Here is an 18,668-nt window from a genome sequence, read left to right on the forward strand (position 1 = left end):
CTTAATACAATTGATCTCTATTTGCATTTTTTGCCAGAGGCATATGTGAATGTTCTAACTGCATGAGTCCTTTTCCATCTTTGATTAGTGTGTTTAGTCAAAACGACAGCATTTAATTTGGGTTGTTAGCAATTAGTTTTTTTCTGTTGTAAAAGTGATCGTTAATTTTTTAATGTGAATAATCAGAATCTGCAGCATGAGAAGAAAAGGCAATGAATGCAATGAGGTTCTTTTATTTGAAAATAGAAAAACATAGTACATTTACTTTCTTTCAGGAAGCCAAGTGCCTGGGTCAACATTTGAGATTGCTTCTGTGTATGTAAATGAATAATAGTGTCTGGCCTTTATTACCAATGTATGGTGTTGTCAAACTGTTATCCGTCTGTTAAGTTCTATGTTTATATATTAGGATCTGAAAGAAAAAGAGAATGATGAGCTTGATATTCAGTTGAAAGTATTTGATGAGAACAAAGAGGACGACCTAACTGAATTATCACACCGTCTCAATGACATTCGAGCAGAAATGGAATATCCTTTTGATAAACCACAAAAATCATTTTGCATGTATTGTGAAAAAAGGGATTTGTGGGTGATTTTGTGGACCGTTATTAGAATTCTTGTCTGCCAGCCCAATTTATATCCATTTATTTATATTAGAACCTCACTATGATGCTGTCCTTGAGATTCACGTTGAGGACTTGTCAGACTGTCCTGATGATTTACACAGACTATATTGAAATCTGCACAATGGCTTGCTGTATTATAGGTATAGTCTGCTCAATGGTCTTGAATAGACAAGAGCCTAAGGCAATATACCTCACAGATAAGGATTTTTAGGGGAAGGTTCACTGAGTTCATATGTGACTATAGGTAATACACTTTTTCAGTTTATTAAATGGTACTTCAATGGTTTAGAGACGTAATTCAATTCAAATAAATGTCTTATTCTCATTCCAAATATTCCAGTTCCTTAGTGAAAAAAAATGTTTAGATGTGATACTATCTGACTATAAAACAAGGCTGTGTGGTAAAAGCATTTGAGTCAAATACAGCTAGCATATAATCTTCCCATGGCAACGATTTTATATGAAATTATTTTAGATCTGAAAGATGGTTGTCATAGCATTGCTGACCATTTGTTTCATCCCCGTTACATTTCTTACTTATGGATCCTGGGGAAATTGGGAAATACTTCAGAACCAAAATGACCTTTGAGCTGGACTTTTTCTCTATGATGTCTTCTTCCCTCGCTCCCATAAAAAAGCTGGAAGTAATATTCCCCTCTTTGAAACTCCTACAGTATTTTGTTTGTATCTGTCTTATTTATGTATACTACTATGCCCCTATGAGATTGAGGGCAGAAATGTTATATTTCATCTTTTTCCTCCAATGCTGCTGTCGAAGTATCTTACATGTAAGTATTGGGTAAGTGCAGTGAATAACAATTTCTTTATTGTGAGGGATAATTTCTAGTAATTTCTTATCCATCACCAGTGACTCAAGTCTACAGTGGTTTCCACAATATTAAATGCTTTTTATATCAATTAATAAATATCTTGCTTTCTTGCTTTATATAGATTTCTCTTATAATCACACTTCACCATGAAGCTATTTTTGGATCCATTCTGTTTCCATTTAAAGGACCTTATGAGACTTTGACACAGCACTCTTACATGGGGTCTAAGAAGTAACCCATCATATACTTAATTCTCCTTCAGAGAAAATGTTGACATTTCACGTTATTTTTAAAATGCTGGATTACATCTCCTCTTCTACCTTTCTTTTACCTTGGTTTTCCAGGTCCTCACTTTCGTTATGAAAGTGAATCTATTTTTGAAGTCTATTTTCTAGTTTACTAAAAGCATTTAAATTTCTTCTTCTCTTTTTATATCCTAAGAAGATGTTTCAAGTTCCATTGTCTTACCTCTCCATCTTTTATCAAATAGTGAAATACAAATGAATACAAACAGTAATTATTTCAGTTTTAGTATTTCATCTGTATAAAATAAATGTGGTTTTGTGATTGTTTTTAGCAGGCCACAGAATGCTCGTTTGCATTCTATGTTATGTGGCAGTGAAAATAAAGGAGTAATAGCTTGCATGAATAATATAGTTTCTTTATCCTGGTCACAAGAAGATCAAGAGAAAACCATTTTCATTAATGGCATTGCTGTTCCAATGGTACTAGCTATAATCTGGAATTAAAAAATATAATGAATAACTGATCGTTTAGGGTTTTGATGGTTAAATGATCTTGGAAATACTCTTTAAGTCTATTTCTCTCATTAAAAGATTAAAGTGATTCCATAGATTAAATTTCTTTATGGAAATGTTTAAATACTGGTTCATGGAGTTGAAGGTTTAGAAACAGTAATGGAAGCAAAATGATATGTCAGGGTTTTAAAAAATGAAGCTACTTTTGTTGTGAAACTTTTATCAAGAATCTTTGATTGTTTTCCTTTACTTACTTTCCACTGATATGAACGAAGTGTACCATCTTCTGTATAATATGTTGAAGGACACTGCTGCTGAAAATTACTTATTATCCATTCTACAACACTTTTTGCTCATCAGAAATGATTATTATATCAGGTAAGAGGCAGTTCTGAGAGCACTATTTGTGTAATTTGATATTAAAGGAAAATTAACAATGGAGTAGAGCATAGGCAGGATATGCATATCTATGCATATAGAGTGTAAGGGTTTGATGATTTTAAGGTACCATTTTTTAAAAGATGTTGATTTATTTTTAAGTGGGCCAGAAGACTCTATTTATAAAATGGGAACTTCAGTGACGGAACTTTTAATAACAATGAACCTAACAGATTTTCCTGCCCCCAGGATGAATTTTCTTTGCTAGGTGATAGTAGCACGGAGTAAGCACTGAAGAATCTATGGTAGAACTTTTAAGTTCTTGTATATTTTAATAAGAAAGATTTTATTGTTATTTGTCTTTTAGAGTATTTATCTAGTAATAGATGCGATCTTATCTAAGAAAATAATAATGATAACATTTCAGCTTTATATTCAGCAGTGTAATTCTTCAAAATGAACGAGTATGATAATCATAAAGCTAGAAGTTTTAGAGTCTAGTAACTGGGAATATGTCTGAAAACTAGAAAATTAGAGGAAGGGTTCTGAGTGACTGAAATTATTCCGGAGCTGGTGAGCATAATCTCATGTTTAACTGTTCAAGAGACTCTTAGCTGTTCTTCATACCCTATTATGCATGAAATTCTGGCAACCTGGGTTCTCTGATTCCTCAAAACTTGCTTGTTTAAAGGAAGAAGGAAGGCAACCATGGGGTCAGGCATAGTCCCAACAAATGTACAGTTCTAAAGCCGCTTAGACAAATATTATAGTTCAGCCCAGTACAACAACTGATGACTGTCACGATGTTACAGAGACATAGAAAAATGTGGAAAATATTCAATTCTATGCTGTTTTTTTTAAGCAGGAAAGATAGTAATGCCTTTAAAATGATTGTTGTTTTCTAAACTAAGTTCTGGCAATTAAAGGGGTACTGTGCCCACTGGTATGCAGTTACCTGGGGAAATAATTTATGTGAAACCATCCATTTCTCAGTAACTTTGAATAAATGAGAAGTTGCTCTAATATGACATGCTTTTCATCCTGAGAACATCCACGTGAGATAGAAGTGTGACAAGCACTTTTATTCTACTTACAGATAATTAACCTGGCCTCAAAGAGGACGATTGTATTTTCCTTATTTACCCGAAGAGGCGTTGACTAGATTATTGATTATAATCCAATATTATGTACCCTAGACCTGATGATGACTTGAAAAAGTCTCAGATGTATAATATATATTACTATTTATTCTTGTTCTTGAGACCAGCCCCATAACAAAAGACATGCAAGAACAATTAGAATCTGTTTGTCTTCATTTGCAAACTTATAGTAGGTTGGCTAGTTATCAGCACACTAATTTTAGGGATGTTTGTGTCATAATTTGTCTGTAGTAGTATTTCTGATTTTTCTCTGTTGAATTTATTAGCCACTGATAAATACTAAATTTTCCCCAAATTTTAATGCAAAAATACCATTTTAAAAGATTTGAAGTGAGCAAGTGGTCATTTTTAAGGCCAGAATTGTCTTGATAGATTGCAGAATGAGGATATGTTTTAAAACCTTTGACATTTTGAACAAATTGAGGCTCTAGCCATGCATATTAAGTGTGTATGCTTCTATAAAATGGATCTTTTAAAATACGTGCATAAATAGACCTTTGGAAAAGTCTGTAACGTAAGTGGCTCAATCCAGTTTTGTAAGCTGTTATAGCTATCTTGAGTAAAAGTGTTGTCGTAAATTCGAGACATTGCTTGCCACCTAATGCCAAGATGCTCATCCCTTATTGAAATTAAGGACCTATAGAGGCCTAGAACCATTTCTGTATCCATGGATGTAGGACTAGCAAGTCATTTGTTTTCATTAACTTTAGGAACAATAGCTGTAGTAAGTAGATAAGGTTGATAAGTATCTGAACACAAGCATGAATCCCTGAAAACTAGAATATAAAGTCACTAAGTGTTCACGGTTGATTACATCACAATGGGTTTTGCACTGTAACGTCCAGACCATCTTTAAGCTTAGACGTATTTCCCCCAAGAAGCATAATGGCTAGAAAGGGTTTTCTAACAGCGCTAGAAAAAGACTTAGTTGTTTTATCGTGCTGAATCACTTCTTAGGAAAATTGATTTGTATAGGTGGAAAAGGTATTCAAGAATACTTTCTCTTTCAGGCCGCAGTATTACAAAATAATTGAGGAGTGTGTTTCACAGATAGTGTTGCACTGCAGTGGTATGGACCCAGATTTCAAGTATAGGCAAAGACTAGACGTTGATTTCACTCATCTGATAGGTACGTAATATAACCCTCAGCGTGCTTTGATTGTGTTTTACTCTTTTCTGTGTAATAGACGCTTTTTAAAGATAGCTCTCTCATTGAACTTCCTCTATTAATATCTGGTAAATCATCATGTCCATTGGTTCTCAATCCCTGTAATTGTTAATTGTGATGATCGTGAGAGTTCTGCCTGTGTGATTGGAAATATTAACCTGTTTGATAAGTTTCAACACTCTTGAATTCAGTTTAAAATCAGTGCCCCACAAAAAATTTATATTATTATGGATGACTGCCTTGCTTTTTACAAACGTGACTCTGAAATCCTTTGATTCAGTTTATACTGGTACCATAGTGGTTTTGTAGAAATCATATGTACCATAGAGTCTAATTATTAATATAGCTATGGTATTAGTGTTCAAGTTTGAGAAAAGAAATGCAGGCTTATTTTAGTAACTTAAGATATTTTAATTCTATCAAAGTAGATCCGTTTATATTTTCAAAGACCTTAGAGCTGGGAAAGAATTTGAGATGATCGTGTTCATCTACTTGGATTGCTGAGGAAATGACCTTATGTCATCCTAGACTGGTAGTTAGCTACACTTTCTGGAATAATCTCTGAAGGATGATGTGAAACCTCTCTTGTGAAATATACTATGTTATATGACTTTATAGTTAAGCAGTTTAATTTATACCTAATTGAAATCACTATTGCTAAGATTCAAGCATGAGCTTCATTTGTCTTGTCTTTAAAAGAAGAAAACAACAGTTGTTGAATGCCAATTATGTATTATTCTTCACTCCATAGCACAGGGAAGACTCACAGTAATATTCAAAGATGAATTCCTTGTTATTTATCTTGCATTACTCTTTTCTGATTTTGAAACTAATGCTCACTTATTCTAGGCAATCTAGAGACTCGTATAAGTGACAATTAAGCTCAGTACGTTTTACCACCATTACTCACTTTTCAGCTCAGTACATTTTCTTCTCTCTCTCTTTCTATCAATCCATCTATCTTTCTGTCTACCTACCTACCTACCTACCTATCTTCTCTATCTGGCTATATGCCTATTTTTCATGGAGCCTTATATTATGAGATTTTTTCCATGTTAACCTTCAAAATATGACTTTGAATGTCTCTATAATATTCCATTTTATAGAATATCATAATCATCTTAACCAATCCTTTCTTATTATACATCTATATTAGTTTCAGCTTTTCACAATTCTAAATAAATTTGCTGTGAACATTCTGTGTATAAATGTTTGTCTTTTTCTCCATATTTCCTTAAGATTGATTCCTATAAATGAGCGTATGAACTTTGAAAGGCCGAATGCTTTTCAGAAAGCTTGAGTCAATTTACCTCGCCCCAGCAATTAATGTGAATGCTGGCCTCATTGCATATTTTTCACTGAGCTTTATAAACTCAGTAGTTTATTTCATATTTTGTTGAGAGAGTTATAAAGGACTATTTCCAAATATTTGTATTGGCTTATAATGTATTATGGACCATAGTTGGCACGCATACTCTACTGTTGATTTTGGCTAGCTCATTCAGTGTTCAACAGACATTTGTTTACTGTGTGCCAAGTACTTATGATTGTGGACCCTTAATCAAGAGCATTGGGGTGGGGAGAGATGAAGGGATCAGGTAAGAGAGGATAGTCAACACCAAAGTCCACGAGGACCTCAGCCATGTGTCATTTCTGTGATTATGAACAAATCATTGAACTTCTCTGGGCTTCAGTTTCCTCAACTCTAAATTCACAGAAGTCAAATATATGTGTGGTTCTTAATATTTTCTGGTCAGAAGGCCTTTTTCAGTAGCTGATGAATGCTGTGGAACTTTCATTAGAACACATACGCACACTCATGTGCATACTCAAAAAAATTAGCAGGTGCTTCAAGAATTTCTAGGAAATCTGTGGATCTCTATTTTAAGATCACCTGGATTTGAGGAGCATAGAGTCTCTTCTGACTTCACAATTCTGTAAGTCTAGTATTTTTCATAATTCCAGTCATATTCCTGCCTAAATCTTTCCAGTGCCTTCCCACTGAAATTTAAATCAAAATCATTTCCAACCATTACCAGCACAGCACAGGTCTCGCCCCTCTGTGATCTCATAATTTTTCGATTTCCTCCTTAGTTTCCTAGCTCCAGCACACAGTTCTTTAAAAAAAGGAAAAAACTTTATTGAGCTATACTTGGCATAAGAAAAACTACCCATATTTAAAGAATATAACGTGATAAATTTGATATTTATGTATACACTTAAAACCAGCATCACAGTCAAGATAATAAACGTCTATATTACCCCCTAAAGTTTCTGTGTTCTTTGTAGTCTCTCCTTCCCATGGCTCTACACCTCTCCCATCCTGAGACAGTCACTGATCTGCTTTCTCTTACTATAGATTAATTTCATTTTCTAAAATTTTATGTAAACAGAGCACACACCATGTACCCTCTTTTTGTCTGTCTTCTTTCATTCAGCATAATTATTTTGGGATTCATTCATGTTGTTGTATTGCGTGCATCAATTGTTCATTCTTTTTTTTATAACTGAGTAGTATTTCAGCATATGAATGTACTGAAATTTGTTTATACATTTACTTGCTGATGGACATTTGGATTCTTTCCAGTTTTTGGCTATTATAAATAAAACTGCTATGAACATTCATATACAAGTCTGGGTATAGACATATGTTTCCATTTCTTTGGGGTGAATAAATAGGTGTGGAACGGCTAGGTACAGAATCGACTGTATATGTAATAATGAGAATATTGTCCAAAAGGGGTTCTTCAGCTACTTATATTCTGGAGTGTCTGATTAGACTCAAGAGTTTTTATGTTTGTTTCCCTATTTACATACTGCATTCTGCCTCAGAACAGAAGTTGTTCACATGGAATCTTTCTTTAGGAAGCCTGAATTAGTGAGTGTTATTATATCTCCCCCTCTAGCCTTATTTTAAGGGTCATTTTGAGTCTTAATAATCTTAAGCATAGATTCTTTGGCACCTCCTCACCAATAATAAACTACAAAAATTTTTTTAAAGAATTCTATAATTGTTAAAGTTGGAAAATAATTGAATCCCTTTAAAGGAATGATGAGTTAGTCAAATATGTTTTTGGATTCTTGGTTTTCTGCCTAAACAATACTATCGTTGACTTCAGATTCAGTTAGTATGCAAAAGAAAGAAAACATCGTAGTTTATGTTTTATGTATAGTATAAGTCAATTTCCCTTTAATAGCAGTTGACATAAAAATGATAGTCTACATAGTAGAATTATAGGCTGGCAGCCATCTTTTTCCTAGAGATCTGATGCAATAATTTCTAATCATTTTTGGTCAATCTTAATAGATTCTTGTGTGAACAAGGCAAAAGTTGAAGAAAGTGAACAAAAAGCAGTGGAGTTTTCGAAGAAGGTAAGGCTTATAAAATATTAACCATAATTTTTAAGTTTATAATTTAATTACAATACATATTGTGCCTTGTTTCTTCATGCGAGGCCTTATAAATGTTGTTTCAGTTATGTAGTAGTTTGTGTTTCTAGATTTAAACATAACCACAGAATATTGATTTCTTTCCTGATAAGATAAGATGGCTACTTGTCCCTTTTTATCACCTTTTATCCATTATGAAAGAAAAGCACTGGCCATATTCTACTAAAGTGATAAAAGAAATAAAATTAGGTTGCTGGAAGGATATAGTTAGAAGCAATCAACTGAAATACGTGCCCGCATCGCTTTCCTGCAGCTCTCGTTTACCGTGGGCGGCTCCTTGGAGAACTGTGAGCTGTTTAGCTAGTATTATCGGTGTTATGTCTTTAAAGTCAGAGCTATTGATAGCAACAGAATGATGCAAGGTGTTTTTTCTCTCTGCTTAAACTTATCTTCTTTGAATTTTATAATTACCATTTTTTAAAGATTTTTATTTTTTTTCCTTTTTGTCCCAAAGCCCCCCAGTACATAGTTGTGTATTTTTAGTTGTTGGTCCTTCTAGTTGTGGCATGTGGGACACCGCCTCAGCATGGCTTGATGAGCGGTGCCATGTCTGCGCCCAGGATTCGAAGCAACGAAACCCTGGGCTGCCGAAGCAGAGTGCACAAACTTAACTACTCAGCCACGGGGCTGGCCCCTAATTACCATTTTTTAAATGATGCTGCTACTTCATGTAGGTTTGGTGGAATGTGAGGTCCCCCTTTCTTTGTGTGTTCATACCAGCTTTATGAATATCTTAATTTTGTTTAAATCTCGGATTGTCTTTTCCTTGTTTCATGAAAGCATAGTATACTTTTATGAGCTTCTACCGAAAGTTGCATTTCTTTGTCGTAGACCGTATGAAGCATTAGTATAGTATTTCCCGTTGGTGGCAGGGAGAAGCATTGAAGCACAAGTCTAAAAGCTCTCCAGTTTGCAGCCTTCTGACAGCAAGATAAAGTGCTTACATATTGCTGTCTCTTCGAAGTTATGACTTACCTTGGAGATTAGATAATCACTTTTGCTATCACTCTAGAAATTATAGAGTATTACTAAAGTTACTTCAGGGCATCTGAAGAAATGTCTTTGCTCTTTCAGTCACTAGACTAGATTTTAAGAGCTTGAGCATAAAACGTTTGTGTGAAGCTGTCATTTTTAGTGGTGAAAGGAAATGCACGCTTTTTGATTAATAGACCTTTATATTTCTCATGTTCTTGTTTTAAGTAGCACATTTGAAATTCCCTTTGAAAATCTTAGGCTCGCCTTAATTTTTCGCTATCACTGTATTAGATACCATAAGACTGGAACAAATTATGATCATCTATCTGGTAAAATTTTCTATAAGCATGTATTATGGGAAAAGGAATCCTGAAATAATAAAAAAGAAATTTCAGTGTTTGATGCTTTATTCTCATCACCAACATTTAGAATGAAAACATGTACGGCCTCCCAGTGGTTATCTGCATGTCTTCTCTTATTCTGGGTGATTTTAAGAGGTCGTATAAAGTAGTAAAAGAAAAGGCGAGGGATGGCTAGAATGAGAAGCAGTAGCTGTAAGATCTGATCTCAGCTTTTCCACTGATTAGCTGTGACTTTAAGTACGCCACTCACTCTTCCTGGATCTTAGTTTCTTTGTCATTAAAAGGACAGGTCAAGTTTAACAGCCTTGTAAGAAGGCTTCCAGCTTGTGTATCTTAGGTTTCTGTGATTCCTGGTTGGCACGTTTACAGATTAAGATCATTTTATTTTTATTTATTTTTTAAAGTTCTTTCATTTTGGCGAGGAAGATTGGCCCTGAGCTAACATCTCTTGCCAATCTTCCTCTTTTTTTTCCTCCCCAAAGCCCCAGTACATAGTTGTAGGTCCTTCTAGTTCTTCTACGTGGGATGCCACCTCAGCGTGGCTTGTTGAGCAGTGTGTAGGTCCACGCCCAGGATCTGAACTGGCGAACCCTGGGCCGCTGAAGTGGAGTGCATGAAGTTAACCACTATGCCACCAAGCTGGCCCCTAAGATCATTTTAAATCACAAGCAGAAACTTGGGGTGCCTCTCTTCAAATATACTAATAAACCATTTGTAGAGGAAGATTGTGTACAGTGTGCTTGTGTAGGCACCATGTTTCAGAAGCACACAGCAGACGCTAACTTTGGGAGGGAGGATGGGACTGTAGAATCGGATAAATCTTAACATGCGTAGTAGTGAAGTTGAAAAAGCCCCATCTTCTCAGTGAACTAGGAAACCAAGTCATTTATTGACTGTGAAGGATCTCGGATGGGTTTGAAATTTAAAGAGATTAGAGATCATATGGACCAACCTCTGCAGGACATTTTCCTGGGACTCAAGTAGAGATGAATAAAAGAATTAGTGAAGGAGTATTTCAGGTTTGACCCAACCACTATTATTATCCAATTTGCTCACCCACTCTTTCTTCACACTTGGATGTGAATGGTATTTTATAATTTCCAAAGGTCAAATCTACTAGGAGGATGAATATTTATTAACAGTGAACATACTTTTTTATTGTTCCACAAACGCTAAGGCAATTCTAGACAGTAAGATGTATCACCTTTAGAAACAGAAATACCATCACTGGAATAACGTATAGACTTCTAAACTGACTTGACATGACATTGACAATAAAGGGCAAATGCTCTGTAGCTGGACATAAGTGGAATTCACTCTAAGTATGCCAGCTTGTTTGGGCCTGCTTAGAGCCCTGACTGAGGTGAGGGTGGGGCAGGAGGCAGTAAATGGATATTCACCATTCAGATGGTCTCTTTGGCTTAGCGCGCTGTAATGGAACCTCTCATTTCCCCTTACAACATTTTATACAAACGTTTTGGTTAACTGTCTGAAGGAGGATGTAATCTGCCATATACCATTCTAATGTCAGATTTTGTGGAGCCTCACTTTTTGGATGCTAGACAATTAAGATTATAATAGAAATATTCTAATTTGTATTAATGTACATCCTTTTGAGCGTTCTAAAAGTGCAATCTCTTTTCAAGATTAAATATAGTTAAGAAATTGAACTGCTCAATGGCTAATTTTTGCTTCATTTTCAAATAATTCGATAAACTTAAAGGTATGGGATAAAACATTAAAAAACATGATTAATTCTTAAACCTATCTTTCAATAACAAAACAATAAAAATTCCATTCTATGTGAAGAGAGACTTCTCAGTCCACCTTTTTAAAAATTTGTTTTGTATTTCTTTTCTCAGAAGTGAAAAAGGGTTTGTTTACCTTGGGTTGGGGGCATATTTCTTCTTTACTACCACTGCAAGCAATACCCCACCCCCCACAGGGAGGCTTAATTGTCAGGAAAATAATCAAGAGCTCTGATTTTCTGAGTGACTTGGGAATTCAGCAAAGCAAGAGTCGCTCCACTTAGTTAATACATAATGTTATTTGAAGCTTTCTCAAAACTGTATTATGAAGTGTACATTTATGGTGGTGATCATTGCAGTTCGATGAAGAATTCACAGCTCGACAGGAAGCTCAAGCTGAGCTTCAAAAAAGAGAAGAAAAAATCAAAGAGCTTGAAACAGAAATCCAGCAACTTCGAACCCAGGTAATGAAACAAGATATAGACTTTGTGTCATGTCACAGTGAGTTCGATGGTAGAAAATTATCTTGTTAGATGGAAGGAAAAATGTGACCAGAAGCAGACTTTGTGGCAGTTTCACATTTTAGTTGAAGTAACTCTATAGATTTGATTTTGTGGGACAACAAATCATTTTAATATTTGGAGAAAAATAAGGCATTCGTTGCTTAAACTTCCCTGAATATTTTTAATGGAATATATTATACAAGCAAGACTGTTTCTGAAATGAAATTTTCATGATGATTTGAAAAATTGGATGCATAGTATTTTCTTTCAAAAAGAATGTGGAAATGCTCATTAATTTTAATTATCCCAAAAGCTTTTTGAGACCTCTTTAAATCATGAATGCCATAATTTCAAAACCTAGCAACTTTACATTTCTACCTACATTCCCCATGATGAAAAGCTCCCATATATACTTAAAATCTTAATTATGGTATCTAAACTTTAGAACTGATTAAGTACTCTTGACATTTTTTATGTTTCAAGTGAATATTAAGAAATGGAAGATTACCTCTTAACATAGTGGATGCTTAGTAGGTGTTTCTTGATTGACTAGGTTTGTTTCCATCAGTCTACTGAAAAATGAGTTCACAAGTCCCCCATGAACTCCGAATTACCCAATGCAGTGACCTTTTCCTGCTCTCAGACTGTTTCACTTATCTATAATATTCAATAATTTCTTTTCACTGAATCTTTCTCTTTTTTTGTATCATCTGACTTCCCTTTTGACATCTCTGAGAACTTAGTTTCTCTTTAGATTTTTGCCCCCCACAAATGGTGACGTTCCCCCATGTTCTGTCCTCTGCTCTTTTCTCCGTTTGTCCTTGCACTAATATCCCCTTGAGTAACATAAATTTAAATATCACCTTGTAGTAGGTTTCAACTCCCCTGAGTTTATCTCGTATTTTAAGCTCTTGATTAGCTCTCTGCATGTTGAAATCAAACCCATTATTTGCAGTCACCTCCCTTTCCTCAAACCAGCTTGGCTTCCACTCTTGTTTAATTTTACCACCAATTTTTTGGAGAGTAAAGCTGGAGTTTCTTTGCCTTTTCCCTGCCCCACCACCTGACAAATTAAGCTGGTTACTGTTTTATGTCAGCTCTTTCTCTGACTCTTTTTGCCCTTGTACCAAAACCCAGGACGCCCAGGGCCACTCTCTCGTTACCTCCCGCCTGGCATATTACAGTTGTTGCCTAACTTTTCGCCCTGCCTATAGTCTCTTCCTCCTCAAATTTATCCTTTATGTCAGTGGCAAATTAATCTTCCTAAAACACTGCCCTGATTATTGTCACTCCAGGCTTTAATATGTTCAATGTTTGCCTGTTGCATTCAGGATTAAATAAAAATCTCCTTAGCAGGCATTGGAAGCCCTTCTATCCTGGGCTCCCTTATCTCCCCTTTGCAGCCTGGTCTCTGACTGCTCCCCGACCTGCAGCCTCTGTTGCAGCTAAGTCACCTTTCCTCCCTGCACATTTAGAATTTACTGTCTCCGCACTTTTCCTTCTGCCAGCGTTTCCCACACATTAGTCACAGAGATGCTAATAGGTTTTTCATGAGGAAAACATTCCATAGTCCAATAAATTTGGTATACTTGAAATTTTCCTCTTGGAGATTCACGTTACTCATTAGCATATTAAAGGGTCTGAGATGTCCTACATTGACGAAACTTGTCCAATTCTTTTTGAGACAGCTTTCTCAAATTCATTTACCGCAGAATCCTTTATCGCAGACCACCTGTGAACATCTCCTGGAAAATAGTGTTTTCATGGAACTTAGTTAAGAAATGCTAAATTATGTTATTCTCTGTCAGAAATGCCCTCCCTTGCTCATCGGTGCCTGCAAAATATATCCTTTAAGGATAAGCTCAGGAAGATATCCTTTGGAAAGCTTCACCAAAAACTTCGTTAGGGGATTTCTCGAAACTTCTCTATCACTTTCGTAGACCGCTCATATCGTATTTGTTTGGGTGCCTGTTTTATTTCTTCTCCTTGTTCATAAGCACCTTGAGGTCAGTGTCTTTACTTATTGTTCTTATTCAAGGCCCTGCTGCACCTACCATTTCGTGAATTGTTGCTTATTTATTATTAAATTAGCTGGTCTGTAAAAGTGCAGAGTCTCTCAGTCCTGTCTGGGGCACCCAAAATTGTGTCAAATATTAAATTATTCATTTGCCATATTCAATTCTCAATACTCTATTGTAGCCTAAGTTAATTTTTCCATTACTAATTGTTCATGGGAGGGAAGAAAAGGGCTGGTATGATTCAATTTTTAAAGACTGGTGACATTTAATATAAATGTTTGAGATTCTTTATTAAATTTGTAAAATATGTATTTAACTTGAGTAAAAGCCTATGTTAAAGTAATAGCATTTTTAGGGTTGCACAAGTTTCGTATCATAAATATGATCTAACAGAGACAAAATTTGATGCTTACAAACACATACTACTTTAACTTTGCTGTTTATTAATAAAAAAATGGGATACGCATTTTACCTTTAAAGTTATTCAACAAATCCATTTATACACAAAACTTGTAAGGTAAATTAGCAATTTCCTGAAATTTTCAGAGGAATTATTTTAATTTCCCCCAGAATTTATTTGATTTCCCTTACCGTTTTCTAGAATTTTGCTATATTAAAAATAAAGTTAAAAGAATTTTGCATGTTTTAATCCCCTCTTTAATTCTTCCTAATCTCGGGAAAGGATTGTCATTTGTTAAGTATATAAACATTTAGTTGCATATATATATATACACACACGTAAACATTTATATATGTGAATAAAGTGGGCAACGTGCATTGAATAGTATGAGAAACATTTCTATGATTATGATTGTTAATATTCTTATAAATATACGAGTTCTTTAAATTGTTGCTCCAAAAATATGCTTCAATTTATTTATTTTGTAAAGGTATTTCCAAGTTTAGTTCACACAATGAAGTAGTCCAAGTAGGAAATTCACATTAGTAAAGATAAGAAGACTTTCTCCCAAATAAAAATAACACTACACCAAGAAATTTCATTAGTTTTAAACCTTTCATTCAGTTAATCTAATGTCATGTCTTGATTACAAAAGATGTCCGTTCATTGGTATGAGTTTCTTAGGAATATTTATAATAAATAACTCCACTTTTATATTTCTTTTGGAAAATGAACCATTGTGATCAGTAATGGTTTAAAGAAACAGGTACGGGTTATTCATCAAAACAGTAGACCATGTGGAATGCTGCGTTCTGCTTCATCTGTCATTCATTATCTACAGAATGAGCTAGCTTGACGTTGCTTTCTTGTGGTAGACATGTTATACTCTCCTCATAATCCAATCTGAGTGAATTAATTCCCCTCGTGGCAAATGACACCCATTCACAGGAGGCAGTCTGCTATAGCGGCAAGAGGACTGCATTAGGTGTGAGAAGAACCACGTTCAAATCTTAGTCACATTTCAGACTGTGACCTTTCGTTAGTCACCTAACGTTTTTGCAGTTACAGGTTCTTAATCTATGAGTGGTGAGATAAAGGTGAGATAAAAATAACCTACCTATTTTATATGGTTATAATAAGGACGAAAATAAATTTTCATCATAAGATGAATGTGATTTTATGTTAATAAACATATATTACTATGCAAATGGATGTTGCTTACTATTATTATTGGTATTAGAAGACAGTAAGTTAGTGGTGCTATGAGACAGACTCTTTGTGTATAGCTAATTGGCCCCAAAGGAGTCAAATCTATGACCTTCTATTAATTATCCCGTATTCAAGCCAACCAGTCTAACAGGCCCAAACTATACAGTACTTCTTTGCATATATTTATAATGAAATATAATTTTTCATTATTTTGGAGGAGTGTTCCAGAAAATCTTTGAGGATGCCACCTTTCCTGGCATTAGTGTGTTAGAAGTGGTCATTGTCTGGAGTTTATAATGCTTATCAGGAATCTATGCAAGTCTTTTCCCTGTATTGTTAAAGCCTTAGACGCTGCTCAATTAACTGAAGTGCATCCATACAGTCTTAAACAAACAAACCACAAATGTCGATGGATGAGTTTTCTTTGTTACTATATTTTACCATGAGCATTCCTACATTGGATTATTTGTATTTCAGGGACCCGGACTCCTAGCTTCATCAGGCATTCCATGCCCTCCTCCTCCACCTGTACTCCCAGGTGGGGGTCCCCCTCCAACCCCGCCTCCACCACCGCCACCTCCACTCCAAGGACCTCCCCCTCCTCCACCTCCTTTACCTGGAATGATTGGCGTCCAACGACCACCACCTTTGTTTGGGGTGCCTCCTCCACCACCTCCTCCCCTAGGAGCACCGCTTGATCTGCCATATGGAATGAAGCAGAAGAAAATATATAAACCTGAGGTGGCCATGAAGAGAATCAACTGGTCAAAGGTAATCCTATGACTAGAGTTTTTGGCTTTGTCTAGCCAGAGTTGATTGTCAATGTGTGAATAACTGTATTGCTACGTGTATTATGTAATGTTTGAGAACGCGACTGCTACTGTTTTGCTTTCCTTTGTGAGTTCACCATCTTATGTTCGTCTTTTAGTCTAGTACTTAGAGAATTGTAAAGTCCACAGGTAATTTGAAATTAATGTAGAAGGCAAAAGGAAAATCAAAGTGAAAGTGGTGTTAGACAGTAATATATGAAATATATCACCGAATGAAAGATCATTTTGATTCTTTTACCGTTGTTAACTTTAAGTACTATAACATTCTTAAATATAATCTTTTTTATTATAGAGACTTTTTATCTTAGTTTTGTTCTTAGTGAATGGTTTTTTTTTTTTAGTTTTAAACTTTCAGATAGTGTTAAATAAGTGACAGTATTCACTATTGATGTAACCTAATTGTTTTTTGATGTGATGTATGAAAGTTTTTTCTTTTGAATGTTATTTTGCTTTATTACTATCAAATAATATATCTTGTGAAAAGCTTATTATCAAGATTGACACAGTCCCCATTCACTAGGAACTAATCCTCTAATGAAAATACAATTACCCAGACCCCCATATGGGGAAATGACTTATCCAAGAACATACAGTGATGTCTGACAGTGTCTACATAGTAAATTGGTTTGACCAGAAGAATGGTTAAATTGGTTTTAAAGTTAAGTGTATAATTATGCTTTGTCCATAAGATTAAATGAGGTATAAATGGTTTTGGAGTGTAGTTATTTTTTATTAGATACACTCCACCAAACTGTAAGATCCAGAAGCTGTTGGCCCAGTTATTCTGTGTGTATAAATGTAATGATACAGTGTAATGGTCCATACATATCACAAAGCATCATGATGTGCTGGAAAAGGAACAGTCCTAATCTTGGGTTTCAGTGAAGTAGTTAAGAGCATAATTCTCTGGAGCTACACTGCCTGGCTTAAATCCCCCCGTTGCCGTTTACTGGCTTGGGCAGCCACGTAAACTTTCTGTCGCTCAGTTTCCTCGTCTTTAACGTGGAGATAATAATAGGTCCTGCTTCAAAGGATTATTGTGAGGATTAAATTAGATGCATTAACAGATGCAAATCACCTAAAACAGTACCTGCACATAGTAGGAGATATGTAAGTGTCAATTATTATTATGATTATTGCCTTCAACCTAGTCAGTGAACATGGGGAATTCACTTTTCTAAATCTCAGTTTCCTCATTTGTAAAAATCCAGGAGCAAGAAGAATGTATATGAGTTGGGGGAGGAATTTACTAAATTATTATTATTATTATTATTATTATTAATTTATTTTTCTTTGAGTAAAATTAGCCCTGAGTTAACATCTGCCACCAATCCTCCTCTTTTTTGCTGACGAAGACTGGCCCTGAGCCAGCATCTGTGCCCGTCTTCCTCTGCTTTATATGTGGGACACCTGCCACAGCATGGCTTGACAAGCAGTACAAAGATCCGCACCCGGGATCCGAACCGGTGAACCCTGGGCTGCCAAAGTAGAATGTGCAAACTTAACTGATACGCTACCAGGCTGGCTCCTACTAAATTATTTTTAAGAGTCCTTCCAGTAGAAGGTTTTTTAAAATGTAATTTGCTGCGTGGCCTATTGCTATCGGGTACCTTTTCTGTTCACCAATAGAATTCTGTGACTTTCCCAATGAATATTTGCTTCAAAAGTGTTATTCTGGTAGATCCTAAAATTGATTTAGTAGGTAGAAGAGTAAAGGAAATGTCATTCAGCCTTGCTGAAAGTGAATTCTTTGAAAAATTAAATAGGAAGTAATCATTTAGAAACTTTCTTATTTTTTTTTCAGATCGAACCCAAAGAATTATCTGAGAACTGTTTCTGGTTAAAAGTTAAGGAGGACAAGTTTGAAAATCCAGATCTCTTTGCACAGTTGGCACTGAATTTTGCTACCCAGATAAAAGGTACGTTTTATTTTTTTAAATATAAATTTCTTACTCTGATATATTGAATTCATCACTTTGATAAAAATTTTCTGGTAATTTGTGCATGTATAATCTTTCCACACTGGACAGAGTCAAACATAAATAGATGAACATATTAACTATATTTTACCCAGCGGCTAAAGGAAGATAGCTCTTTTTCCTTTTAATTTTATTTTGCATAAATGTTATTCTTCATCTGCAAATATGGGTTTTATTGTTATAGTTTAATATCTGAGTTATACCCCTCTATTATAAAGTTATCATTTTTACTGAGAAGCAGAGGAGATGAATTTGTTGATTCACCATGTAAGAG

At 35.2% G+C, this 18,668-nt stretch overlaps 1 protein-coding gene across 7 annotated transcripts in view; it reads left to right on the top strand.

Moving 5' to 3' along the window:
* The window catches only part of DIAPH2 (diaphanous related formin 2), an 816,328-nt gene that overhangs the window by 234,684 nt on the left and 562,976 nt on the right, over nt 1-18,668 (top strand). For all 7 annotated transcript variants that reach the window (XM_070605395.1, XM_070605389.1, XM_070605392.1 and 4 more), the window contains 7 exons: nt 410-528; nt 2,476-2,592; nt 4,763-4,881; nt 8,228-8,292; nt 11,815-11,919; nt 16,063-16,356; nt 18,220-18,334. In XM_070605395.1, the coding sequence (XP_070461496.1) occupies nt 410-528; nt 2,476-2,592; nt 4,763-4,881; nt 8,228-8,292; nt 11,815-11,919; nt 16,063-16,356; nt 18,220-18,334 (934 nt within the window). The remainder of the gene's footprint in view (nt 1-409; nt 529-2,475; nt 2,593-4,762; nt 4,882-8,227; nt 8,293-11,814; nt 11,920-16,062; nt 16,357-18,219; nt 18,335-18,668) is intronic.

This window comes from Equus przewalskii, chromosome X (assembly GCF_037783145.1).
Source record: "Equus przewalskii isolate Varuska chromosome X, EquPr2, whole genome shotgun sequence".
Classification (NCBI taxonomy): Eukaryota; Metazoa; Chordata; class Mammalia; order Perissodactyla; family Equidae; genus Equus; species Equus przewalskii.